This window comes from Lathamus discolor, chromosome 12, assembly GCF_037157495.1.
Source record: "Lathamus discolor isolate bLatDis1 chromosome 12, bLatDis1.hap1, whole genome shotgun sequence".
NCBI classification, from domain to species: Eukaryota; Metazoa; Chordata; class Aves; order Psittaciformes; family Psittacidae; genus Lathamus; species Lathamus discolor.
In genome coordinates, this window is record NC_088895.1 from 1,746,975 (window position 1) to 1,772,929 (window position 25,955).

Genomic DNA, 25,955 nt, shown 5'->3' on the forward strand with positions numbered 1-25,955 from the left:
TATTTCGTGGCTTGGAGCTTAGTTCTAGGGTTTAATCCATTGCTTTTGTGTGCCAAGACCTTCTGAAGCAGGGGTTAAGGCTTTTTGAGCTTCCAGGCTCAGATTTTCCTGCACGGAGCCTCCAGCTGTTGACCGTAACTCTGGAGTATGGAACATTACTCCTAAAAAGATCCCCTGGCTTCCATAAACCCACAATCCATAAACACCCCGTGAAGGGCCTTGCAAGGGAAACAAAGCATTTAGAGTGCTTGAGAATATAATGCCCATTTCCTACCTCCTGCATTCCACGGCCCATTTCAAGCCTTCATGGGTAGTTAACAATTATCCATCAGCAAGAAGGCAGCAGAAAAACCCAACTGAGTGGAAGGGCTTAGAAGTACCTCAGTTGGGGAGTAAAAGTCAAGCTGGTTACCAGTGAGCCCAAGAGCGTGCGTTAACCCTTAAGGGGAGTGCGTAAAACAGCCTCTGGAGGCGAGATCTGCCCCAGGGTAGGTGGGTGCTTGGGTCCTCTCCATCCTCAGACCCATATAAAGGGGAGCTGGGCCAGGAACCTCATCCCCTTCCCAGCCGTGGTTCCTTTGGCCACGTTGGTGTCTGGCCAAGCTCTTGAGCTCCGTGGCTTTCAAGGAACAGCCTCTGGCGATCAGATGGAGGGAGGAGCAGAGCAGGTCCACAGTGGATTAAAGCAGCGTGACCCGGCAGGGCTGAGCCCCAGGGGATGCTCAGCTCTCCCCAGGCTGTGTGAGTGCTGTAGCCAGGGCAGGTTTGGGCTGGGAGGAGGCTCCTGGAGCTCAAGGCAGCTTTGGTGTGGGTGAACGAAGACTCCTTATCCTGTATCAACACGATCACATCCGAGGCGTGGGTGCAGGTGGAGCTGGGTGCTCTGGTGCCAAAGTCTTGTTTATCCGAAGCCGTGCAATGGCTTCCTTGCCTTGTGCCTCATCGATCCTGAGGGTGTATCCTGGTCAGGTCTTCTCCCAGTGCCTGAAGGGGCTGCAGGAAACCTGGATTGGGGCTTGGGACAAGGGCCTGTAGGGACAGGCCAAGGGGAATGGCTTGAACCTGCCCGAGGGGAGACTGAGCTGAGCTCTTAGGCAGAAGCTCTTCCCTGTGAGGGTGCTGAGGCGCTGGCACAGGGTGCCCAGAGAAGCTGTGGCTGCCCCATCCCTGGCAGTGCTCAAGGCCAGGTTGGACACAGGGGCTTGGAGCAAGCTGCTCCAGTGGAAGGGGTCCCTGCCCGTGGCAGGGGTTGGGGCTGGAGGAGCTTGAAGGTCCCTTCCAACCCAGACCAGGCTGGGACTCTGTCATACACTGAATGGATGAAGTCAGATGTGGAGTTCACATCTGCTCTGGTGACAGAGCACATATCCACTTCCTTATTTTCCTCTTGTATTGTTTCCAACTTGAACTTGAAGCTTTGTGTGTTGTGGGTGGTTTTCCCCATCCCGTGTAGCAGAAAACCCCCTGAGAAACAGGGTATCTCCTGCAGCACTTGGCCGAGTCTGGTGTAAGATCCTACCTGGGGTATCTAGGCAGAGAGGTGAAACTGAGTCATAGGCTTATAGAAACCTGGGACCCAAGCTCTTCTTTAGCACACCGAGCAGCCTGCGGTTGCACTGTCCCTAGAGTTAACAATCTAAGCTGGAATTCAGTGTTACTGAGAGGTGGGTCATTGATTCTGCTGCTCTGCAACCTTTATAATAACGATGTTTTCCCTTGTATCAATGCCAATCAACTCTTCTACCAGGTAGATCAATTATTTGCTATTCCACACAGGCTGGATTTGAAAGAGCAGCATTGAGATGGATCTCGTGCTTGGTGCGTCTGACATTTCCCAGCCTTGGAAAGGCAAGTGGGCTCTTGGCATTGGGGATGAGCAAGAGATTGATGTTTGCAGAGCAGGTGGATGCAGCAGGCCACTACCAACATGTGCAAATAACCCATCTGCAGCATTGTGTTATTCATCCTGTGTGGCCTCCAAAACGTAGAGACCCGCTTGGTACGTCTGCAACGGGGAGAGCGCTGAAGTGAGGGAATTTGAATAGCAAACGGAGCAGCATCTCTCTGTGTTTGCAAATCATCTTTGTGATGCATCTCGGGGCCTTTGGTGAGTCAGGGCCGTGGAGCTCTGCACAGGTCCTGGCTTGCCTCCAGCTCTCTCAAAGTATGGTCTGCACACCCCGGCTTGACAGTGATGGGTAGGCTCCGTAACCAACTGGCGCTCTGCTGCAATTATCCCACTGCTCTGGGCTGCAGCTCTCCTTAGCTATGTCATTAATGTTAATTACTGCTGTGGCATCCCATCAAGAGCAGCTTTAACGTGCTCAGAGGAGAAACTTCTCACTGTGTCCTTTAGTGAGAAGCTGAGCTTCCTTTTTGCCACTTCGGAAACAGAGAGCGTGGTGATGAACAGAGATAAGGATTAACACCAGGAGGTGGGAGGTGGCAGAGCTCTCCTGCTGCTGGCACTGCTGCCTCCATGGTGTCCGTGCTGGAGGGGAGGGCAAGTGCTGTGGGCAATGTCCCATTGTGGTGAATAGGAAAGGCATTGCCCGCTCTTGGTCATGATACAACCAGGAGGACATGCTCGAGCGCTTCACACTTCTCTCTTCCAGTTGCAGCTATGCAGGAAGGACACGAAGCAGCTCCTCTGTCCTTTTCTTTGTGGTCCAAGAGGTTGGTGAGCTCATTTCATCACCATCCTCCAAGTCCCCATTGACCCATCGCTGTGGCCCAAGCACATGGTGGGTTGGCCAAGTGCTTTGGCGGCTTCCTTGGCGATAATGAAGTGAAATACAAGCAGGCAGGGAGAGCAGGCATCCCCAAAAGCCATGAGACTGCTCCTGCTTCTCCTTTTCAATGAAAGAGCTGCCCAAGCCCACCGCGCATCAGCAACCCGAGACCCAGAGGCAGCCTGTAAGCAAAGCACAGAGCAAAGATTGCCCCAGGTCTCTTCTGAGACGCAGGTTTGCAGAGGTGCAGTTAGGGTAATGCACCTCCCGCTCAGGGCTTTCCTCCCTAAACAGGTCCAAGTGCTCGTGCAGGTGCCTGGGCCGCACTGTGCGTTACTCTGCTCATGTTAACACCAGTGGTGTAGGCAAAGTGCTTGAGCTGATCACATCCCTTTCCGTAGCTGGGTTTTGCAAGCATGAAGGTGATGATGGCTGGGAAATGGGGTCTAATACCAATGGAGAACTCTGGTCTTCAGCCATCCCATTAGGACAGGCTGGGAGCTGGCGTTGTTCAGCCTGGAGAAGGCTCCAGGGAGACCGTGCTGCAGCCTTCCAATACTTGAAGGGGGCTTATGGGAAAGGTGGGGACAGACTTTTCAATAGGACCTATAGCGAGTAAAGGTTTTAAACTAAAAGAGGGAGATTTAGAGCAGGTATAAGGAAGAAATCCTTTATGACGAGGGCGCTGAGGCACTGGCACAGGGTGCCCAGAGAAGCTGTGGCTGCCCCATCCCTGGCAGTGGTTGGACACAGGGGCTTGGAGCAAGCTGCTCCACTGGAAGGGGTCCCTGCCTGTGGCAGGGGTTGGAAGTGGGTGAGCTTTAAGGTCCCTTCCAAACCAGGCAATGATTCTATGGGTTGGATGGAGAAACTCATCTGGATGCGAACAAGGAACACCCAGGTCTGACCTGGTGCAGAAATGGCTAAAGAAGACTCAATCTCAGTGTCCTTAGTTGGCCATAGCCAGTGCTGCTCATCCCCAGTGCCCTTGTGTGTCCCTCAAAGAAACAGAACAGTGGAAAGGAAGAAAACAGAAGGGGCTTAATGAGAAACAGGATCCTTCTTCAGGATCCTGGCAATTAGCTCCTGGAGCAACTTCCACACTGCAGCCTGTGTCTACCCATGCACTGCTCCTGCTGCCCTCCCGCAGCACCATCTCATCGGCGCACGAGGGCTGGGAGAGGGGAACGAAAACCCCTGCTTGGCTCAAGCTCCCTTCAAAGAGTTTCGCAGCTCTATAATTTGCAGCTGTAATAAAAAGTTCTGCTTTGTGCTAGGAAAAGGGAATAATAGATCAGTAGGACTCGAACGTTAAAGTGCAGCCATCCGGGGAAGTGGGGACAGGCACTTGGATAAATATTTAACTGTTGAGGCTTTGATATGAAACCCCTGCTTTTCCTCTGGCTGGAGGAGGAGGAGGAGGAGTTTTGTTGCCTCTTACAGTAATGGGGAGGATAAATGTAACATCTGGTGGCTATTCTCATTCTGCGATATCAAGCAAGTATTGCACAGAGCTTGTGCAGACTTGGGTGTAGAAGGAAGAAATTTCTTCTCTTCAGATAGGTTCAAATAATCCCCTGGCTTTAACTCTGTGTTTGCCTTGACCACTGAATATACTGAAGCAGCCCGTGCTGTCCTGGCTGTTCAGGGAGCGATGCTTGATGGCAATGGGTTTAGATGTTGTTACGTTGGTTTTCAGGCATGAAAAGTGACCCAGTGCCTCCTTTTCTGACTGTGATGGCTCCAGCCACGGTAGTTTTGGTCCAAACTCCTCAAGGCTTGGGGGCAAGAAGAGAAGGCTCCTGAAGGGGAGACCTTAGAGCAGCTCCAGTGCCTAAAGGGGCTGCAGGAAACCTGAAGAGGGGCTTGGGACAAGGGCCTGTAGGGACAGGCCAAGGGGAATGGCTTGAACCTGCCCGAGGGGAGGTTCCTGTTCCTGTCCACATATTCCACCTTCTACTCCTCCATTGTATCCTGTTCTTCCAGCCTGCGCTATCCCAGCTGCTTTTGCACAGCAAAACTCTGTGCCTCCTCACCGGGTACCTCTCTGTCGGGGACCGTAGAGCATCCTCACCCTTCTCGCATCCCTCCTCGCACCACAATTCCCCGTCCATCCCTGCCCTCCCACCGGTCTTCCATGCCCGTAGAGCCTCGCTGGAGCTGAAAGGAGTGACGGGCCCTTTGTCCTGGGTGTCTGCTCCTGTTTTTCACCGCCTCTTGAAACCCTCTATTTGTTTCCCGCAGCCGGTGATGAGCGTTTGAGTGATGGCACAGAGCAGGCGGGGATGCGCCATTCAGGCTGGATTGGCACCTGAAGGGATTTGCATTAAGCGCTTCAAACTCGCGGGGCTTTTATTTCCCCTCCTTTTTCCTAAAGCCTTCATCATATATTTAACAGATTCCTGCATGAAATTACCTCTCTAATAGCTGGCATTTACCTATCGGAGCATGGAATCGCTCCCAAATAACGGTGTTTATTTACCCGAGCATCCGTGTCAGGCTGGGGCAGAAAATAGCCCTGATGCTCCTGTGAACCCTGGTTTTAGGGGGTTGGGATGCAGGGTGATGTCCCTGCTGAGAAATGCATGAGGAAGACATGGATTAAGGTAAGGGTGTTTTTGGCCATGCAGAGGGTTAGGGGATGGCGAGAGGTAACGTTAAGCAGGTTGACTGGGGATGTCACTGAGGGTCTGTGGGTCCAGGAGCAGCTATGGGGCTTGTAATGTAGGAACCAGTGAGCTCGGAAAAGGTCTGCGGAGCTGAGGGCTGTGTGGGGCGAGATCCAGCCCCGTTTGCCCAGTGGGAAGCCTGGAATCCCTGCAGCAAGGGCTCCTTGGTGCTGGCAGAGCATCCGGGGCTGCCTGGCTTCACAGCCTCCTGCAGTGGGGATGGGGCTGCGATGAGCATGGAGAAGGGACCTGAGGCTCCTGGAGTGTCCAAAAGGAATAGCTGGGTTGTTCAGAGTTGGGATCTGCTCTGAATCTGGCCAGAAAGGAGCCACTGAGGCGGTGGTGGCACTTTCCCTGCCATCCCTGGGGGATGCTGTAGTCACCCCAGAATGTCTGCATGATGCTGGGGGGGCTTCAAGCCTGGAGATGGGCTCTGCTTGGTCCTCTTTGCTCCCCACAAACCCTTTAGAACCAAAATGAGCCATCACTGGTGCAGAGCTAACTCCGCATGTCCCTGACTGGCGTTTTGCTGCCTTCCCCGGCTGGGTTGGTCTCATTTCAGTGGTTGCCCAACTGTGACTGCAGGAAAATGGCCCTTCCCGGGGGCTGGGAGGTATCAGCACCATCTAAATAGCCCCTTACCGCAGCCCCAGGCTTTGCCAAGCCTTTTCCCTTCTGCTGCATTTGCTTCTCCATCAGCATTCCTGTGTAATCACCGGGATGTTTTAAGCAGCGCTTACCTCCCGCTTCCAGAGCCAAGCAGTGAGAACTTCCCAGCGTCTGGAGAGGTGTGAAATGGTGCTTAATGGGGGGATTAGCGCTGCCAACCCCCCCTCATCCCCCTGAGCAGCCAAGCGAGCCCGGTTTGCATCCTGCAAACGTCCTGCACTTCGCTGCTCCCTCCCCATCCATCTGGGGTTGCACGGCTGAGGTTTCTATCAGCGAGGCCCAGTGTGCCCCCTCTTCAGAAGGAGGGGGTCTGCTGCTGTGTAGAGGGTTTATCCCTATGGAAAACTGACTTAAGATGATGTTTTTCCTTGTTTTGAAGCAAGAAATCCCCTGTTTTGCTTCTGCTGTCCTCGATGGTTTGGGGGGGGGGGGTGTGTGTGGGGTGATTCCCGGCAGGGCCTGGAATGGGATGCAGGATATGGGGACTCGGGGCGGGGGGTTAGGCTGGCAGAACTACGATGCGTTTCCAGCACTCGCTTTCCCCCCCCCACCTCATGCGGTGCCACTTGGATAAATGAGGAGGAAATAGGAATGTTTGCCAGAGGTGAGTGAAGCTGTTCCCGGATACTGGAAGTTGACCTGGGGGTGGGCAGGAGGAATAGCCTCACCCCCCCCTGGGATTTACACCCCTATCTGCACTCACCACCTGAAAAGCAAGGCACAGAAAAAGCCTGATTCGGGAGTAGAGGAGGAGAGGCTTTTGCAGCCGGGCTGGGACGCTGCAGCCCTAAGTGTGGTCCTGCACCATCCTGGTAGTCACCAGCCAAAGCGCATCCCTCTGATAGCCAGAAGCGCTTTGAGCTTTGCTGGAAGTCCTGCTGGGAGGTGATGGGGTGTCTCATCCCTGCCCTGGTGCTCCTTCTGTGGGCTGAGAATAGCACAGGGTGGTCTGAATGGTTGGACTCAACGTTCTCAAAGGTCTTTTCCGACTTGACTGATTCCATGAAACAGCATTCCCCAAAAACGCTGCCGGTGTAAGGCCAAGGGGAACCATCCCAGTTTCACAGTGGGATGCTGCAGTGCAGACGGGTGATGTAGGAGGCTGGTGAGGAGTGGGCTGTGATGTGTCCCCCTTGCCAATGCAGCAAGTTCCTATGGGTGCCCTCACCCCGCACCGCTACTCTGAAGCCCATGCAGCGAGGGCACTGTTTGACCCTGGTTTTGCACAAGCAGCCCCAAACTGGGCTTGGTTTGCATGGCAGGGAGGGGTCTGCTCCGTGTCCTGCTGCACCCTGAGTGCCTTGTCCCCACGTTGGTTGTTGTGGCCTTGGGGCTGCTTTGGAGCATCCAAGAGGAGATTGCAGAGAAGCAAAGGAACCGCGTCACCTCTTGGAGGTCTTTGTAGCTTGTTTGTGCTTGCAGGCCTTGTGCTGCTCCAATGCTGGGTTATTTGCTGTTTCTGCCTTCTTCCCCATTGCCTTTGCTGGAGGATGGAGCAGAGGATTGCTCCCTGCAGCCATGCACGGTGCTGGGACACCCACTGCCCGCATCCTCTACACCCCAGCCACCAGGGAAGAGGGGTCAAGGCCATAGTGAGACACGGTGTGGCCAGCCCTCAGCTGGTTGGATCATGGGGGTTGTGTGTATTTCTGAATTCATTTTTCATTCCTGAAGGAATAGGGAGAGAGAAACATCTCTCCAAAATCACTCATCCTTCCTAATAACGAGAGCTGTCACAGCCCTGCTTGGCACGGAAATGATGCTCGTCGTAAATACTTGCTCTGGAACTGATTTATGGGTGGAAAAAATGGAATTAGTGGCTAATCAGTGCGGTGCAGGAAGCGCTATGGGATGGGTGCTGGGGCCGAGCTGAGGCCATGCATGTGCTGGGGGAGATGCTGTGGTCATGGCACTGGGTTGGGATCAAGCGGCAGTGATGGAGGGGTCAGTCTGGCTCTGGGGCTTCTTCTCACAATGGTGGTTGTCAGATTTGCTATAAGGACTTGGGGTTTAGAACTTAGATTCCCCCTGGTAGGGCATGGAAAGCATCATCCATGGGGCTGCTGATGGCCTCTAAGAAAGGACCTGGCTGGAGCAATCATCTTCCCCATCCCAAGGCTGGACACAGGGGCTTGGAGCAAGCTGCTCCAGTGGAAGGGGTCCCTGCCTGTGGCAGGGGTTGGAGCTGGAGGAGCTTTAAGGTCTCTTCAACCCAAACCAGGCTGGGATTCTGTGTTTCATGCTATGATCTCTTGCCCAGCACACCCAAAGAAGTCGTTGCAGCCACCCTAAGGGCACCAGCAGCTTTTCCTGTGTGAGGAAACAATTAACGTATTAAAGGGTGGTTTAATTTTCTTCTGCTGAAGCTGCTGCAGTCATTTCCTATCTGCTGGCCCGGCCGGATGCGCACGGGTGCTGCTGGACCCGGGGCAGTGGGAGATGCGTGGCCCCAGGCAGGATGGTTCTCCTGTGGTGTCTGAGCTCTGGTCAGTGGTGCTGGAAGGATGGCAGCTGAGCAGGACCCTGTGCTGGGAATGAGTGTGGAAGTGTTCAGGAAAGCAGCTGCTTTTCCCTCGGGCAGGTTCAAGCCATTCCCCTTGGCCTGTCCCTACAGGCCCTTGTCCCAAGCCCCTCTCCAGGGTTCCTGCAGCCCCTTCAGGCACTGGAGCTGCTCTCAGGTCTCCCCTTCAGGAGCCTTCTCTTGTCCAGGCTGCCCCAGCCCAGCTCTCTCAGCCTGGCTCCAGAGCAGAGCTGCTCCAGCCCTCTGGAATGGAAGGCAGGACTTGCATTAGAAGCTGTGATTCAGTTGTACATCAGTGCTGACTGCATCACCTGCAAGGAAACCAATTCTCCAGCTCCATGATGCCCATGAGCTGTCGCACTGCCCACCCTATGCTCAGACTGGGGATCTCTGCCCCAAATCCTCCAGATCTCCAGGGGGATTGAGCTGCCCTTCCCGCAGCCTGCTTTGAGCAGGGCAGATGCTGCTCCTCTCCACCTCGCACTATCGCAGGGTGGCCAGGCTGGGAATGGCCGAGCCAGCAAGGCAGAGCAGAGCCAGGAACCTGCAGCCCAGCTCTTCAAGCTGTTGGCATCGCTCTGCGTTGCAAAGCCCTCAGGTTTGTGTGCTGAGCCACTGCAGTGATGCTGGTCCTTGCCACAGCACAAGGCAGGTGGAAGAATGGGCTGGTAAATGAGAGGTGTGTGTCTCATCCACCCCTGCTCTGATGAACTCCTCCCGGTGCTTTGGGTTGTCTGCCCCGTGGTCCTGTGCCCTTTTGAGCTGTTCCTGGGCTTTCTGCTGGGGCTGCTCAGTGTTAACCCTGACTGAACTGCTCTGCTGCAGTGACCCCTCAGCTGTACTCAGCTCCCCTCCTTGGGCCCTCAAATGGATGTGTGTGACTTTAAATGGCAATAAAATTGGAGCTGGTTCTGCAGGGTGCTGGTGATCTGGGTGCCTTGCTCCTAGTGGGAAGGAGCTGGGACCAGCACTGCTATGATGCACAGAGAGCAGCATCTTTCCAGCTCAGCAGCACTGCGAGTGCCTAAGTCCTTTCTAGGCGCTGTAATAAACAGCTTGAATCTCCTCCATAATCCCTCCATGTTTCCCCCTTTGCCACTGTTTTGGGATGCGGATAAGCTCTGTGTGATGGCCTTGGAGAGCCAGGCTGGCAGCTTCTGAGCTGCTGTAAAGGGGAGCCGTGATGGGCACAGCACCACATCCAACCCTCTTGGTCCCGGATGGGACAAGGCAGTTCTTTGGGGTCTTGTGCAATGATGTTCAAGGACTCAGAGCACAACCCCACCTCTTGACCATCAGGGAGGCCCTGGCAGGTTTGTATTGGCAGTCTCTGGGGTTGGGGCACTGAGGGGTGACCACTGTGAAGGGTTGGTGGGCAGTAGGTGATTTGGGGGATGGATAAGGCTGGTAGTGATGGGGCTTTTGGACCAACTGCCCCTTTTCATCCAGATCTTGCAAGAGGAAGAGCTCTTGTGTTCCTTAATGAAAATGCCTTTTTCTGATGATGAGGAGGGATGGAAGCTCCTGTAGGGAAATGGCTTCTATTATCCCATGAGCTCACAGGGCAGCGCAGCATCTCCACACCAGCAGCCATCCTAGAGGTACCAGTCCCTTGGTGCATCGCTCTTTCTTCCTTCCCGGTGCCTTGCCCTTCACTTTTCTCTCCTTTGTTTCTCCCTTTTCCTTGCAGAGTCAAGAAGAAGAACAAGCCCTTGAACCTCAAGATCCACAACAGCGTGGGGAGCTGCGAGAACATCCCCGCGCAGCGCTCCCCGCTCCTCTCCGAGCGCTCCCTCCGCTCCTTCTTCGTGGGGTACCCACCTTTCCTCCCCTCCACCCCTCCCGTCCACACCGAAGCCACCTTCTCAGCAAGTAAGTCCAAGGTCCCCTTCTATGAGGTGGGTGATGGGTGATGCCAGGCAGAGGATGTGGTTGGGGGAAGCTCAGGGTGTCTCCGATGGCTGATGGAGGATGTTGGTTGAGTGATGTGCAGGTGCCTCACAGCAGTGGTTAGAGAGATGTGGGTGCTTCTGGGCAAGTATAAGCCTGGAAACTTGATGATATCTGTGTCGGTCTGTATGCAAACCCACTGACACAGCGAATATTGATTTATGCAGTCAGAGCTGCTCCCCCATGGCGATGCCATGGGTGCAGGAGGGTGGCTACTGTCATTTGGGGAAGCCATGAGCCTTTCCCATGCTTGGTGACACTGCCTGTCACCTGGGAATGACTTTTCCATGGGTTCCTTTGTAAATCCAGCTGCGGTTTTACCTTTGTAAAAGGCGGCTGCTTTCCTCCTTTTCCGTGCTTTTTTCTCCTGCGTGTGGTGTTTTGAGCCAAAGTGATGAGTGTTGGATGAAGGCAGCCCCAGTGCAGACAGGTCTGGTGCAAACCCCACGGAGCCTGATCCCAGCATCCAGCCCCAGTCCTACCTGTGGGTCTGCCTGGTGGGGTTTGCCCTTGGTGGGACTCAGTGGGTGGGTCTGGATCAATGTGCTCACCCAGGGCATTGCTGCTGGCTGGGGAGAACCAGCCGGGCCCTTATTCCCCAGCCTCAGAGCAGTGCTTGATGGATCCTGCAGGAATTGAAGCTTTCACAAGCTCTCAGACCAAACAAAACCCTCCCAGAAGCCATTTGGCAGCTGCTGGGAGTGATTTGCATGCCAAGAGCTCCCTTTGTTTCCATTGCTCAACTGAAAACTTCCTCCAGCTCCACATCCACGCTGCGTTTCTGCCACATTCCCCATCCCAGACTTTCCCTCCTTTGCTTCCCCAAAATGCGGTCATCCTGGCTCAGTTTGGGTTCTTCCAGTGGTTTTACTGCTTGGCTCTTGGCTGAAGAAGGGGTTTAGAGGGAGCATCCCTCCCTGCCCATCCAGGCCCCCGGCACCAGCAGGTTTTCCTCTTGCTGTACCCCACACCAGGGTGGGAAGCAGCCCCAGGACACCTCTGCAAGGGAAACCCCTTCCGGTTTCTTTCTCTCTGTCTTTGGTTTACACCAACCAGCTGCTGTTTGGGGTCACTGAAGTCTCATCGAGCCATTTCTGGCATCCCTTTGCTCCCCTTTCATTGTCTTTGGGGACAGTGGGACCTGTCAGGAGCTCTGCGGGCATCTGGAGATGTCCATGGGCCTGGCTCTCAGCAGGTTTGCCTGGAGCAAGGGGTAGTTTTCCATTGCTCTTTCCCTGTGGCATCAGCTGAGTTCAGCCCGGAAGGATGGAGATGAGCAGAGCAGAAACCAAGAAACAAGACCTGTTCTCAACACCCCCCCCACCGTGTCTTGTTGCATTGGATTACATCCCGCGGTGTGATAACCTGATGGAATGCGGCATGGCAGGAGCGGGATGCGATGAGAAGTGATGGGCTATCAAGTGACTAGCACTGCTGGCGAGGTGTCTCTTTGCATTTCCCTCTGTTCTCCACCTTTCTTGGCTGCTGTACGTGTTTGTTATGAGGGCTAGACATGAGACATTGATCCCCACTGAGAGGTTTTAGCATCACTGAAACCGTTTGGTCCTGGTGGGTTCAGCATCCACCCACTCACTGACCCTTAATCCCAGGGACTTGTGGGGAAAATAGGAGGGAAGGCCAAAAAATGATGTTTTTTTTTTTTTTATCTCGTATTTCTGCATCATTTCTGTACTGGTGGCCTTGTCCTGGAGCTGCACCCCAGGTTTCTGTCTGCTTCCATGGTTGCTTTCTGGTTTGTGACCCTGTAGGAAGACTGGCACATCCTTCTTCCTTATATCTAACCTGGGCTTGCCCTGTTTCAGTCTCAACCCATCACCGCTTGTCCTATCCCTACAGTCCGTGATGAAGAGTCCCTCTCCAGCATCCTCGTAGCCCCCTTCAGATACTGGAAGGCTGCTCCCTAATATCCCATCCCTATGACCATGAGTACCTAAACCTCTATAAAAACCCAACAGCAAAACGCCCCTTCCCTTTTTCCCTGGAGGGATCAGCCTGGCATCACCAGGTATGCCCTGGATTGACGTGGAATGACTTCCCTAAGCACCGAAAGAGCAAACTATTGTTGTTGATGGATTGAGATGCAGGAGAAGAGCCCGGCAAGCCCTTGGCCAGACCCTTTTCCTCCCTGGCTGTCTCTCAGTGATCTCTTTTCAACAGGCAGCGTGTCTTGCTGCCTGTGGCAGGAGCATGCTCCCATCTAAATCACCTTTGGTCCCACTCGGATGCGGGTTTGGATGCCTCTCACTTGTTTTTAACAGCCACTTTGCCCTGATAAGAGCTGATTGCCACGGCAAGAGCGTGAGGGCTGGAAGAGAGCTGTGAAGGAGGATCTTTCTCCTGCAGCACAAACCCTGCAGGAGGGGTAAAGTCCTCTCCACGCAGGGCCAGGATCCCTGTGAACTTGGGTTCGGAAATGGTGTTTTCCCTTAACAGCCCTTGGAAGGGAAGTAAAGACTTTTGGGATGCTCTTGAGCTCCAGCTTGGCCCTGGAGTAGCCCATGGCTGAGGGACAGAAGATGCTTGGGCTGCAACCAGGCCCCTCTCTTGGTGCGCCTGGTCGCCCGCAGTGAACAAGTGACCACCAGAGATGTGTCGTTACTTGGAAACAGGATTTAGGATTCCACACCCCATGACTCTGCTACAGGCACCAGAAATCAGGTTGGGTCTTCTCCTTTTGACTGTAAAGGCTCTTGTCGAGTAGGTCTTGTTTGTGTCTCTGTTACCTGGGTGACCTGGAGGTGGCTGGCATTGCTTTCTTCAGCCTGTCCCCCCTCCACTGCAAATCCAGCCACTGTCACCGTGTGCATCGAGAGCAGGTCCCCTGCTTGGTGTTCTCCAGAACGGGCCAACATTTAGGCTGGATCTGAGGCAGAAGCTCTTCCCTGTGAGGGTGCTGAGGCGCTGGCACAGGGTGCCCAGAGAAGCTGTGGCTGCCCCATCCCTGGCAGTGCTCAAGGCCAGGTTGGACACAGGGGCTTGGAGCAAGCTGCTCCAGTGGAAGGGGTCCCTGCCCGGGGCAGGGGTTGGAGCTGGAAGTGCTCAAGGTCCTTCCCAACCCTTTCTCCTTAACCCTGCTCCAGCCCAAACCCCCTTCACAGGGGACTTTCCAAGGGGGCCACCATTTCTCTGTGACCATCAGTGCTCTTCTTCTCCCTGAACCTGCCCTGCAGCCATACAAGCCATGATGGGAGCACTCCCTGGATGTGCTGGCAGCCCAGCTGGGAGCTCCCTGCAGCCCACAGCTGGCCACAGCTGGCTGCTTTGCCATCGGGCAGCGGAAGGGTTTCCTATGCCAGCAGTGCCGTGCGGAGCCAGAGAACCCAGCTTTGAATAGGTAAAGCCAATTGACCCTGCAGGGCTGTGGACTGGGGTGGGAAATCCCAATGAGAGTCTTTGAGGCAGCGAAGTGGCTGAATGTGACATTTCAGCTGGATAAACAGGGTTGTCACTCTGCAAAGAGGGGCTGTGGGACTGTAGGGTGACTCTTACAAGAGGTGCTCTGCACATAGCTCAGCCGCCTTCGGCTGCTGTGGGTGATCCCACTGCACTGGGCCATCCATGCCTCCATCCGCAGCAGGGACACTGCAGGGCTTGGACCTGGCAGGGATTGTGTGCAGGATGCTTGCCATGGGCAGGTTTCGCTCCTGTTTCAGGTTGAATCCTACGTGGCTCCTGCAAGTGCTCACACCCCGTGGAGCCGAGAGCTCAGTGCCATGGGTCAGTGGTGGCCTTGGCAGTGCTGGGGTTGGACTGGATGGGCTTAAAGGGCTTTTCCAACCTGGTTGATTCTGTGATTCTGTGGCATGGGGAGGGGAAGCTGCTGCCCTGAGCATTGCTGCAGTTTCCTTGCTGAGCTCTTTGGGGATCTCTTCCCTCCTAGTTTGGCCCTAAAGCCAGCTCGAGTGAGGACTGGGGTGTCTTATGGAGGGACTGGATGAGCTTTAAGGTCCCTTCAAACCAGGCTGATCCAATGAACCTTTGCAGCATCCTTCCCCATCATACGGCCCCGGGCTGCTGTTTCTGGTTGGGTGTGCTGTGGTAAACACACCTGACACCAGCCCTGTCCTGGTTGTCTTCTATGAGATTGTTGAGCTGTTTTGGGAGGAGGCTTCACCCCAGTGTCACCCCATATTCTCTTTGGGGGACTCAAGCACGCTGGGGCTGGTGCCTGGAGCGTTTTGGTGGCTGCTCAGGGTGGATGCGGGTCTGTAGGACGTCTACAGGCAAGTGCAAAGTCTCCTGGCTGTCCCTCAGCCTTGCGGTGATTCATCCCGGGATGCTTTCCAAGTGCACTTCCATCGATTTTATCCATCCCATTCATAATGTGAGCATTGCCTGACGCCGTTTGTTGTAGTAGGAGGAGGAGGGTTTGTTTATGGGGCTGTCGCCGTGATGGATAACACATTCACACCAATTCCCTGGGCATCCAGAAAGGTGCCAGGAAAGGAGGGAGGGGAGTATTGTGCCAAAGCACGGTCCCCATTGGTGTGGTTTGGCACGAACCAGCCCCAGGTGATGCCCCCCCTGTATTCAGTGACGGTGTTGGGGCTGGGGGTATCACTGCCCTCCTGATGTGCCCCAAGGGAGGGTGGAAACCCAGACCCAAAGCACCAGGGGAGCTCTGGCTGCTCTTCTCTTCCCGGGCATCCCACAGACAGGGAGTGAAGGGGAAACATCCACACCCGGGATGGCAGCGGGGGCGAGGAGAGCGTCACGGCCAAGGTCCCTGTCACCTCCGAGGCGCGCGGGTGCCACTCATGGACCGGTGGTGCCTGTCACCGCTGCCTGTCACCGCGGCGAGCCGGGCTCCTCTCCGTGTCTGTTGTCACCGACGTGCCGGAGGCGGCTGTCACCCCCCGTCCGGGCGCTTCCCCCCTTCCCTGTCTCCCTTGATCCCATCAGGCGCAGGCTGTTGACTCAAGGATGAGCTGTGCAGGAGCCCTGGCCTTTGCCGGCGCGATGCTGCGGGGAAGGAAAGCAGTGGGTGTTTTGGGGTGTCTGGGTGGTATCCCCTGGCACTGGGTGCTCTATGGGGATCAATGTGCTGGGTGGGACTGCTCCACTGAGGAGCAGGGTTTAGCCTCTGAGGGTGCCTCTAGGTGATGGGGAGGTGGGAAAGGGATGATGCTTGGCCCCGCTGGATGCTCAATGGGTACCAGCTGCGTTCTACTGTGGGAAATCACACCCGTGCCCATTAAATTCCATCTTGGAGAGAAGGGGAAAACCATCCTAAACCAGCCCTCACACGCCTGTGAGAGGGAATGATGGCTGAGAGAGCCCTGATTATCAAGCCATAAAGGAGGCTGATGGTGATAAACGTGTAATGACTGACACGCGGGCAGGGAGGTCGGGAGGCATCAGTTGCACATGGTCATTGCGCGGGGTGCTGAGCTGCCGGCAGCAGGAGCAGGGAGGGAGGTGCGGAATGGGCTGTCATGCTTCAGAGCTCACGAGGGCCAGCTCATCCTGATGCTGTGGGGCAGCCACAGCACCTTGGGGCTGGCACTTCTCCATCACAGGGTCCCTGTGACAAAGCCAAGCACTCCCCTCAGCAGCAAGACGTGATCCTGAGCTTATGAAGGGCTTTTCCTTGCATTTACATCTCATTGTGGCAAATGTGGATTGTTGAGGAGAACATTCCCTCTGCGCTGGCTGGGAGGCTGCTGCATTTCCACCTTCCCTCTGGGCACCACCCAGATTCCCTGTCGCACCAGGACAATCCGCTTTTCCTTCGGGGGGGAATCTCACTTGTGCAAGTTGAAGGGAGAATCACCAATGAATTTCAAAGCCCCCCAAGCCCTGGGGGCTGTTCCCTCCCTCCTGCCCTGCTTTGCTTGTTTTCTTTCCTACAATGAGCAGGTCTATTGTTAAACACCACGATCCTCCATGTATCGTTCCCTCTAATGAGCATAATGAGCTGTGAATCACGTAGGGCTCATTGCTGGTAGGAGGTTAAAATCCCCGATACACTCTAATACATTTTTGCAGCGAGCACATTTAGAAAGTAATTAAAAGGCTCAGATGCTTTTGCCTACGTCCCCTCTCCTCCTCGCCGGGATGGCAGGATTTAATTGAGGCCATCAGAACCTTAGTGGAAATAAATTGTGGCTGGTAAAGCAGAGGATGTGATTCACTTCGGGGAGAGGAGCTGTTCTTGTCCAGGTGTTCAGCTCATCAAGGACCAGCGCTGGGGACGGGCAACAGGGACTTACTTGTCTGATGCGATTTACTGATGAGACAATGATGTTGCGGGAGGGATGTGCTTGCGTGTGGAGCCGTCCCGCTCCTCAGAGCATCACCTCTGGGGCTGCTGGACATCCCCAGGAGGCTGCAGATGGTGGTGGGAGGGATGCGGGCTCAGGAGGTGGTGAGAAGCGTGGTCAGGAATATTGGCAATGCCTAAAACAGCCACCGCGGGGCTGGGGCAGCAATTACCTTAATTGACTTTGTAGCCCTTCAACATCTTCATTGCCAGCTCTGCCTGAGGGGTGAGCTGGGTGAGCTGGTGTAGTAAGGGAGGTGCTGGGGATGGATGTGTTTTAGGACGCTCCTGAGGCTTTTAACGGCGTTGCATGGAAGAGGGATGTAAATGTAACCTTCAGAAAGGGAGTGCAATTAAAGCACCGCGCCGCCCGCTATATTAAAAGGGGATATTAAAGCAAACAGTGGCTCTCCCCGCTCGCAGGGGTGATATTGGAAGTGTGTTTGGTGAGGGATTTGCCGGCGTGCTGAGCAAACGGCCGGGCTCGGATCCGTGCTGGGGCTGGTCGCTGGTGCCCGGGAAGCCTCTGGAAGCCCTTATTGAACATCCAGCCTCTGAATCCCTGGCACAGCCCCACTGCTGGCAGCCTGCGGGCAGCACCGCTCCCGTGGCAGGGGAGGAGGAGCAGGGTCTGTGCCCTTGCTGAGGCTGAAGGGGGATGTGGAGCCCAGGCATGGCAGTGCCTGCTCCAGCGGGCGCTAATGAACTTCTCTCTTCTTCCTTACCCAGCCAGGGTCCTGCTACTCCTTCTCCCTCCCTCCTTTTCCCTTAGGAGAGTGCTGAGGCTGCTTTTCACTTTGTTCTTCTCCTTGACGCCCAGTTAAAGTGCCTTTCTTTAGGCACCGCAGGATGTGGTGCGACCGCAGGATGTGGTGGCTCCTTAATAAAGGATGCAGCTTCAGCTCCGTCTTCCCTTTCTTGTTTGGACGTGGCTCCGACAGCTCTGCAACCCCTCTCTGAGTGCACATGGGTGCAGCACCCATGGAGTGGGGGCATCGCCTCGCACCTCTCTCTTTGGCCCAAAGTGGGTGCTGGGGGTTGTGATGCGGGGAGCAGGAGACTCCAGTGTCCTGCAGACCCAAGCACAAGGGCAGAGGCCTCTTGCTTTCCAGAAAGGGATCACGTCTAAGGGGAAATAATGGGCAAACCCCTCCTTTTTGTGTGCACCCTTTGCTCCCCTCGCCCAAAGCCGGGACCCTGGCTGCCACCCTTGTCACCACCTGATGGTTTTCCTTGTCTCTCCTCTCCTGCAGATACGCTGTCAGTGCCTCGCTGGTCCCCACAGATCCCCCGTCGAGATCTAGGAAACTCCATAAAACACAGGTACCCAACCAGTGAATCCCCCAATGCCGGTGATGAGCATCTCCCTTTCTATCCCTAGTCCAGAAGGGGGGGCTCGGGGCTGTTCCCCAGCTTCCTATGCTGAGCTGGGCTGCCCTAGAAGCCCATTTAAATTCCATCTCAGTTTAGATCTGGTTTAGATAAGGCTGGAGTTGCTGTCAATAAGTCGTGTATTATCCATGACCTTGCCAACCTTCAGCACATTTCCCATCTCTGGATTATTGCCCTTCCATATCTACCTCAAGGAGGAGAAGATCTGGAAATAGCCTTGGTTCTGCTATTCAATGGGGCAGAAGCTTCTCCAATGGACTGGAACCTTGGGGTCCCAGGGCAGGGGGGTGTTCTGGGGGCTCTGACCAGAGCAGAGATGGGGAGCTGCACTCAACCAGTGCCTAATGCCCATCCTGGCCAGTTTGGTCTCCCTTCTGCACAAGGGGGAGCTCAGATTTGTGCTTTGGCACCCCTAGAATGATGCCTCAACACCCACAAAGGCAGCCAGGAGAGGATAAATCAGGGCTCGGGAGTTAAGGGAGGCTTGGGAGCTGCTCCTGCAGGAGCATGGATGGGGTGGTTCAGCTTCTTCTCTCTCTGGCCACTCTCCGTGTCCCTCTCCTCAGGTTTTCCACCAAGTACTGGATGTCTCAGACCTGCACCGTCTGCGGGAAAGGAATGTTGTTCGGCTTAAAATGCAAGAACTGCAAGTACGGCGTGGGGCTGGAGCTGTGGGGCTGCTCCTTCCTGTTGGAATGGGGATAACTGGGGTTTTACTGCTGCAGCCAAGCAGGGGCACAGGCATGGGGAAAGCAACCAGCCTCTCTCCAGCTCAGCCCCATAGGATGCTGTGATGAGGCATGAAATTGGGTGAAGGGCACCCTAAAACGGGGCTGAGGTTGTATGCTGGGGATGGGAGTGGGGTCCTTGGGGAGGATGCTGCCCACCAGACCTCAGCTCCAGAGCTCCGAGTTGGATCCTGACAGCCTCCCTGCTCATCTCCATCCTTGGCCTGGCTTTAGACACCCGTGTTGTAGGGTTACCTGTGAAGTTATCTACCGGCGAGAATGGGAGGGATGTGCTGGACCAGGGGCCAAGAGCAGCTTGGTCCAGAGCATCGAGGGTAGCTCTGGGCATCAGATGGGTTTCATCCACAGCCTGGGTTGTATCCTCTATTTCTTGCAGCAGCAAAAGGCTTGGGGGCCTCTGTTCCCTGGCAATGTCATGGCACCAAGGAGCCAACCCACCCCAAGCAGCAGTATAGAGAGAGGCTGTGCTGGCTGTGAAGTTGGATAGGGCTGGAAAATTGGATAGGGATGGATAAAGAGTGGGGCACAGAGGCCACTTCTACTGCTTTAAATCCCAACCTGGCAGAGCCCAGCTCTTACACGGTATCATGCAGCCATCAGCACTTAGAAAAGCTGCTTCTGGAGACAGGATTGCCTTTTCTAGGGATGAGTGCTGGGAATAAGCTGATTGACCGTGAGTAACTGAGTTAGCTGGAGCTATGAAGTGATAACGATCGCTGTTGCCATTGATTAAATGCTGATGAATTAGCAAATTGGGATTAAAATGTGGATAAGAAATGCCCCATTACTCTGCAGCTGATGGTGGCTTTCTGGAAGTGATATTATCAAATACATAAAGTGGGGATTCCTATTGCATTCAGTGCTCAAGCAGCAGGACGCGGTGCTGCCTGCCTGCTCTGCCTGCCCTGCCTGCCCAGGGCTGGTCCCCATGCATGAGGGATGCAGGACCTGCGCCTGTAATGCTCCGGCTCTGTGTTGATCCTGCTGCCTGTAGTCACTCAGGAAAGAAGCAAACCGGTTCCCTGGTTGTAAGAAGTTAGAGGGAATGGGAAGTGCTCAGGTTGCCCAGCTTCCCCCAGGAACAGGAGGGAAACAAGCAGGTAAAGCAAACAAACAGACCCCAACCCCCCCCAAGCCTCCAACAGCAAATTAATCTCTGCCTTTCCCTCTAGGAATGGTTCTGTAATAAAAGCTAACATGCACAGTTCCTGAATTTTCATTACCCAGCTCATTGACTTGGAGCTGCAGTCTTTTTTCATCCCTTACCCTTGGTTTTTTCAGTCCTTGCCTCCTTTTTGCCTCTTCCCCTGTGGCTCCCTCCCCTTCACTGGGGTAGAGCAGGAGCTGGAGACTCTTTTCCATCCCTCATTAAAGCAGGTTTGGGGGAGGCAGGAGCCTGCTCATGCCTCTATGCAGGACCCAGGGGTGAAGACCTCCATAGACTCCTGCAAAATATTCAACCCGGTCATAAATGCTCTCGTTGTTCAATGTCCTGGTATTAAAGCGAGGAGAGGAGGGCACAGTGGCAGGGATTCACTGGGAGCCAAAGGGGCTGGGCAGTCTCTTCCTTCCCCTCTGCTGCCCCTGTATTTAATTAAGCAGAAAGCAGTGTCAGTGAATGGTGGCCAGGGCTTTCCACAGAGCTCAGGGCTCTGCTCCTCTTCTTTCAGCCAAGCCTGGCACAAGTGACAATATTGGGCACCCTCCAGCTGGGTGCTGGGTGCCTGGTGCCCCTGGAGCTGAGCAGCACCCGAGGTCTGGGGGCTCCTGCATCCCTCCATTGGGCCTGATGCACTTGCCATGGCTCTTGTTTGCCTCTGCATCCTCCCAGCCAACCCCCTGGATGCTCTGGGACATGCACCCTGGACCACTTCTTACCCCTGTGCCTGCAGCCTGGGAAGCTGCTTGGGAATTGTGGTTATTCCTGAGGGCAAGCTGCAGGGATCTGGCAAGGTTCGCCCACGGGAGCGGACACCCAGGGGCTGTGCACAGCACCAAGCCACCTTCCCGGGTGCAGAAATGGTCCTCGCTCCGCAGCGATGCTCCCTGCTCCCATCCGCATCCCTCCTCCCGTGCCACGATGCTCCTTGATCCCTGTCTCCTCACACCTTTTCCTCTGTTCCCCGCTAGGCTCAAGTGCCACAACAAATGCACCAAAGAGGCCCCTCCGTGTCACCTGCTGATCATCCACCGCGGAGGTAAGGACCTTCCTTCTTCCTTCTGCCTCCGTGGACGCTGCCAGCGGGTAGAACATCCCAGCAGCCCCCCGGGCGATTCGGGAGCCTGCTCCTTGCTGTGCCGGAGGCTCCCGAACCGCTCGGGCTCTCCGTGGAGACGTTACCCACCGTTTTTTCCGCTTGTAGGGAGACGAGCCGTGCGGGGCGAGGCAGATTTGCATTGCAAACCACTTCCACCCACCCTTCCCCTGCCTCCTTTTCTTTTCAGATTCCCCACCGCACGGGGTAAGTGCAACAGGTTTTAGCCTTTCGCTACCGTTCAGAGCTTAGGGCGGACGCGGCATCTCGGTGCATGGGGGTCCCCGCCACGGGGATGTGGCCCTGCAGATGCTCGCGGTGCTTTTGGAGCTGCTTTACCCCGCTCTTCTCCCGGAGAGCCCGTCCTAACCCCGCGGAGGAGGGAGAACTTTGCAGCAGGACGACGGGCGCCGCTTCCCACCTCTTTTCTTCCAGATTTTTGGCTCCCCAACGGCCAAAGGACTGTGACCACCTAAGGGAAACGCTTCCGCTTTCTGTTGCCTTCAATTCTGAGCTCTTAAGGCTGCTACTCTGTGTTCAACACCACCACAGACACGCTCCTTGGTTTAGTTATGGGGAGATGCGTTGCGCTGGTGGCACTCGCAGGGCCAGTGAGGATGCTGTGGCTCAGAGAGGGGCAATTTTGCAGCCCCTGCACTGACCCCCATGCCCTTGCTTGCGGCAGATTTGGGTTGAAGACCCCCATGTCATGCTCTGAGCCGCTGCAAACCCTGACCCGGAGGCAGGGAAAGCAGCATCCTACATCCTGGGATGGGCAGGAATTACAGCCTGCAATGCTGCAAGGGGCAGAGATGCCCACTGTGTGTTTTAGCATGAAAGCAAGGAGCAGCGTGGCTTTGCGGGTGGCCTCAGCATCAGTGAAATGGCCCCCACCAAAACAAGCTCTTAAATATAATGCCTTGCAGCCAGCCCCTTCCTGAGTCCCCCAAGACGGAGGCTGGCTTCCCCCCCCCCACCAGAATCTCCCTGCTGAGAGCAGGATGCTCTGAGCCAGCTCCTTCCCCTCATCCCAATGAACTGCAGTGAGGAAGAGGATGATGCCTCCTCCTGATGCTCTTCAGGACAGGGTGGCTGTGGCAGATGCTGAGCCTCCCGAATTGACCCCCTTAGCAGGGGGAGAAAGGTGCAGTTTGCATCCTGACACCAGGGGCTTTAAGCCCCCCATGTCCTGGTGGGGTTTGGCTGTATCCTGGGGGCAGGGGGGAGCCCAAAGGCTGGTCCTGGGGCTCATCTTCAGCAGCCGGAGGTGCTGCTGGGGCTTGCTTTGGAGAGCGATTCAATAGCAGTTTGCAAGCGCAGGGTGGCCTCAACGTGCCCCTTTGGAGCTTTGATGTGTCTCCATCTCTCTCCCCCTCCTCTCCATTCCCTTCTCCCCTCTCTCCCTTCTTAATCCAGCAAGGTTAGTCCGGACAGAGTCGGTGCCCTGCGATATCAACAACCCCTTGCGCAAACCGCCCCGGTTTTCGGACCTGCACGTCAGCCAAACGCTCCCCAAAACCAACAAACTCAACAAGGTGAGCCCCCGGCACCCTCTTCCTGCCTGCCCCGGCCGTGTCCAGCCCCGGGTTGCCCAAATACCTGCAGCTTTTGGTGGTTCTGTGCGTGCAGCTGCTGCTCCTGCCGACAAGGGGTGGTCTGAGCAGCCCAGCTCAGGCTTTGCCACCCTATTTCCCAACAGGGGTGCTCCTTGAATGAGGAACCGCAGCTTTCCCAGGGCACATCCTTTGGGAACATCAATCCCGTTTGCTGGGTGGGAGCACAGCTTGCAGAGTAATTCCTAAAGGGAGGAATTGAAGAGCAAAAGGGACCATGCCCTGAGCTTGTGGCTGGGGCAGGAGGGGACTGGTGGGTTGTCTCCAGGATGGGGTATCTTCCAGCCCCATAGCCGTCTGCCAGGCCCAGGCTTTGTAGGTGTCTCCATGGGTCTCCAAGCGCATCCACTGCTATGGGGCTGATGTGGGCACCAGTGTATGGGTAGGTGCTGCCTAGAAACCTGCTCGGGGCCTTAAACCAAGAATAATCCCATGGACCATACTAATTCAAGGAGCAAAGCAAGGCTGTGCTTGGTGTGGAGGCAGGATGAGCCGTGATGGTTTCCTTTGGGTTTGCCAGTGTGGGTTGCATCTGCTGAGGTTATTTCTTTTCAATATCAAATGGGATCAGCACCTTCAGAATACCCTGTCCCTCACTGCTCTTGCTGCATTGTGGCCTCTCAGCCTCCAGATCTAAGCTGAATTTGGGGTGGTTTGAGGCCCCTGCTACCACCTGAGACTTCCATAAATGACAGATTTATTGTTACAAATGAAAGAAGTCCAGAATTTGATTGTGTCCATGGCAAAGCTGGACCTGAGCATGTGCCAGGCTTGCTCCTGCTCTGCATTAATAGCAATAGACCTGACGTGGGTTATTTTGCCTTCAGTGGGAGATTCCCGATGGGCAGCTGGAGGCAGAGCAGGGTGAGGAGTCTGCAGGCTGGAAGCACTCAAAGCAAGGGAAATCCTTGTTGTGATGGGGAAGAGGATGTGAAAACCCTGGCTTCCCACAGCCTGGCAGCATCCGCAGCTCCTCAGCATCCTCTGGCTCTCGGCACAGGCTGGGTACCAGGTGATGCTCTGAGGATGCAGTTTATAAACCTAAATCTCCTAGGACACCCTTAGTGTATGAGTAATGATCTGCTCTGTTGCTGTGAAGGGGTGGTGCAAATGGCTTTTTGAGGCTGAAGAGCTACTGCTCTTCTATTTCAGAGGAAATAGAGCTGCATTTTCCCTCTTAGTGCCTGTCCTTCCAGTGATTTGTTTCATTTATGAGAGGGCAGCAGCGAAGTGACTCAGCTCTGCTAAAGGCTTTGGGTGCAAAGGGCATCAGCCCTCTTTCTTCTGCCTCTGTAACGCAGTCCTTTCACCTTAGCTTTCCTCTAACCAGAGCGTGATGATGCTCAACATCATATATATGTATTTATATTTGGTTTTAACCTGAGCACTCCCATTCTGGTCACAGTCTCCTCTATGAATACGCTTTATGCAACAAAGTCCACTTCTTACTTTGATGTTTCTGAAAGCATTTCCTTAGAGAGACTCCATTCTCTGCGAATACCATTGACGTCTGACTGTTTAGTGGCCTTCAGCATTGGTTTAAATGGTGATTTATCTACCCACGATCCTCCTGTGTGTCAGGATGGAATAAATGTGGGTTTCCTGGAAAGCCCAGCTCATCTAAAACTAATCAGTCTGGGGGAGGCTGGTGCAGGTTTTCTAGCCTTGGAGGGATCTTGGTATGGGTTGGGAGGTGGGAGTGCTCGGTGCTGCTGAAGGTCAGACCCCATCAAGTGTCTCACTGGGAAGCAAGGCCACGAGCAAGGTGGCCTCAGTTTTCCTTTCTCAGATCTAAGATATCCAGGTGGGTTCTGCTCCCTGTTTGCCCCCAGCTGGTCCTTTCTCACCCATCACAGTGAGCCGGCAGACGCACTCCTAAAGCTGCCATCCTTGCCTTGATTAGGAAGGGGTGATAAAGAGCAAGGGATGGCTTGGGATGTGCTGGCTGATCCTCTCAGCTCTGCCTCAGCGCTCTGAGCAAGGCACTGGGTACTTGGCTTGAAGGAGGTCAGCTGAAGCTACCAGCTCCTTGATGCCTTTAGGGACCAAGCCCAGGGATGTGGCCCCCAGCTCTGGTCTTGGTGGCCATCCCCAGCCAGCCGGGTTGGGGAGCCCGCAGTGTGGGTGCGCAGCAGGGAAGGGCCACAAAGGAGCCCCGTTTTGGGTGCACACTGCGAATACAGCTTTGGCTGTGGCTCCGGTTGTTTTCTAGGGCTTTTGGAAACAGGGGACTGGGATGACCTGCGTAGCCCTCACTTGTCACCCAGGTCCTCAGCACCGGAGCGCCTCGGGGTGCACCGCTCCCACTGACTCCTCTCTTCTCTCCTTCCCCGTGTCCTGCAGGACCACATCCCGGTGCCCTACCAGCCAGACTCCAGCAGCAACCCCTCGTCCACCACCTCCTCCACCCCCTCCTCGCCAGCCCCACCGCTGCCACCCAGCGCGACCCCTCCGTCCCCCCTGCACCCGTCCCCGCAGTGCCCGCGCCAGCAGAAGCAGTTCAACTTGCCAGGTACCGTGTCCTCCCCTCGGCATCTGCTCCTGGGATAAGGGTCTGGTCCGGCTGATGCCTGTTCTGGGCTTACCCTGGGATGGGGAAAAGCTGGGGGCAGAAATGAGCAGCAAAGATGAGTTTAGGATCATTCAGGTTGGGAGGGAGCTTGGCGGTCTTTACTCAAGCCTCCTGCTTCAAGCAGGGTCAGAGGTGGAGGCTTGATGCAGTTTGGTCTTGAAAGCTCCAAGGATGGAGCCATCACAGCCTCTCTGGGTGACCTGATGTGCTTGAGGCTACAGAAACCTTTCCAGGCATGAAAGTGTGTGCCCCTGTACTGCCTCAACAGCAAATGGGAAACAAAGTCTTACCCCTCTACAAGGGTAACGGGTTGGTTTCACTGCGTCTTTGGGGTGACAGGCAGTGTGTGTGGGGTGATAGTGGGGTGTAGCTGTTGCTGAGGGTATCTGATATAGCTTGTCCCACCGAGTCTTGTGTGGGTACCTGGGACCCATCTGTTCCTGCAGCTCAGTCTCTTCAGGAACGGTGGAAGAGGCAATTTGGCTGCAGGGAACAGGAGTTCCATTAAACAGATAGAAAAGCTCCTGTAGCCTGAGGATGTGCCAGAGGC

The 25,955-nt window shown here is 55.2% G+C and overlaps 1 protein-coding gene across 1 annotated transcript in view; it reads left to right on the top strand.

The window, feature by feature from the left end:
• Nucleotides 1-25,955, top strand: part of KSR2 (kinase suppressor of ras 2) — a 77,386-nt gene that overhangs the window by 18,907 nt on the left and 32,524 nt on the right. The window contains exons 5-10 of the mRNA XM_065692523.1: nt 10,282-10,463; nt 18,078-18,147; nt 18,783-18,866; nt 21,096-21,163; nt 22,631-22,755; nt 25,177-25,345. Coding sequence (XP_065548595.1) covers nt 10,282-10,463; nt 18,078-18,147; nt 18,783-18,866; nt 21,096-21,163; nt 22,631-22,755; nt 25,177-25,345 — 698 coding nt within the window. The remainder of the gene's footprint in view (nt 1-10,281; nt 10,464-18,077; nt 18,148-18,782; nt 18,867-21,095; nt 21,164-22,630; nt 22,756-25,176; nt 25,346-25,955) is intronic.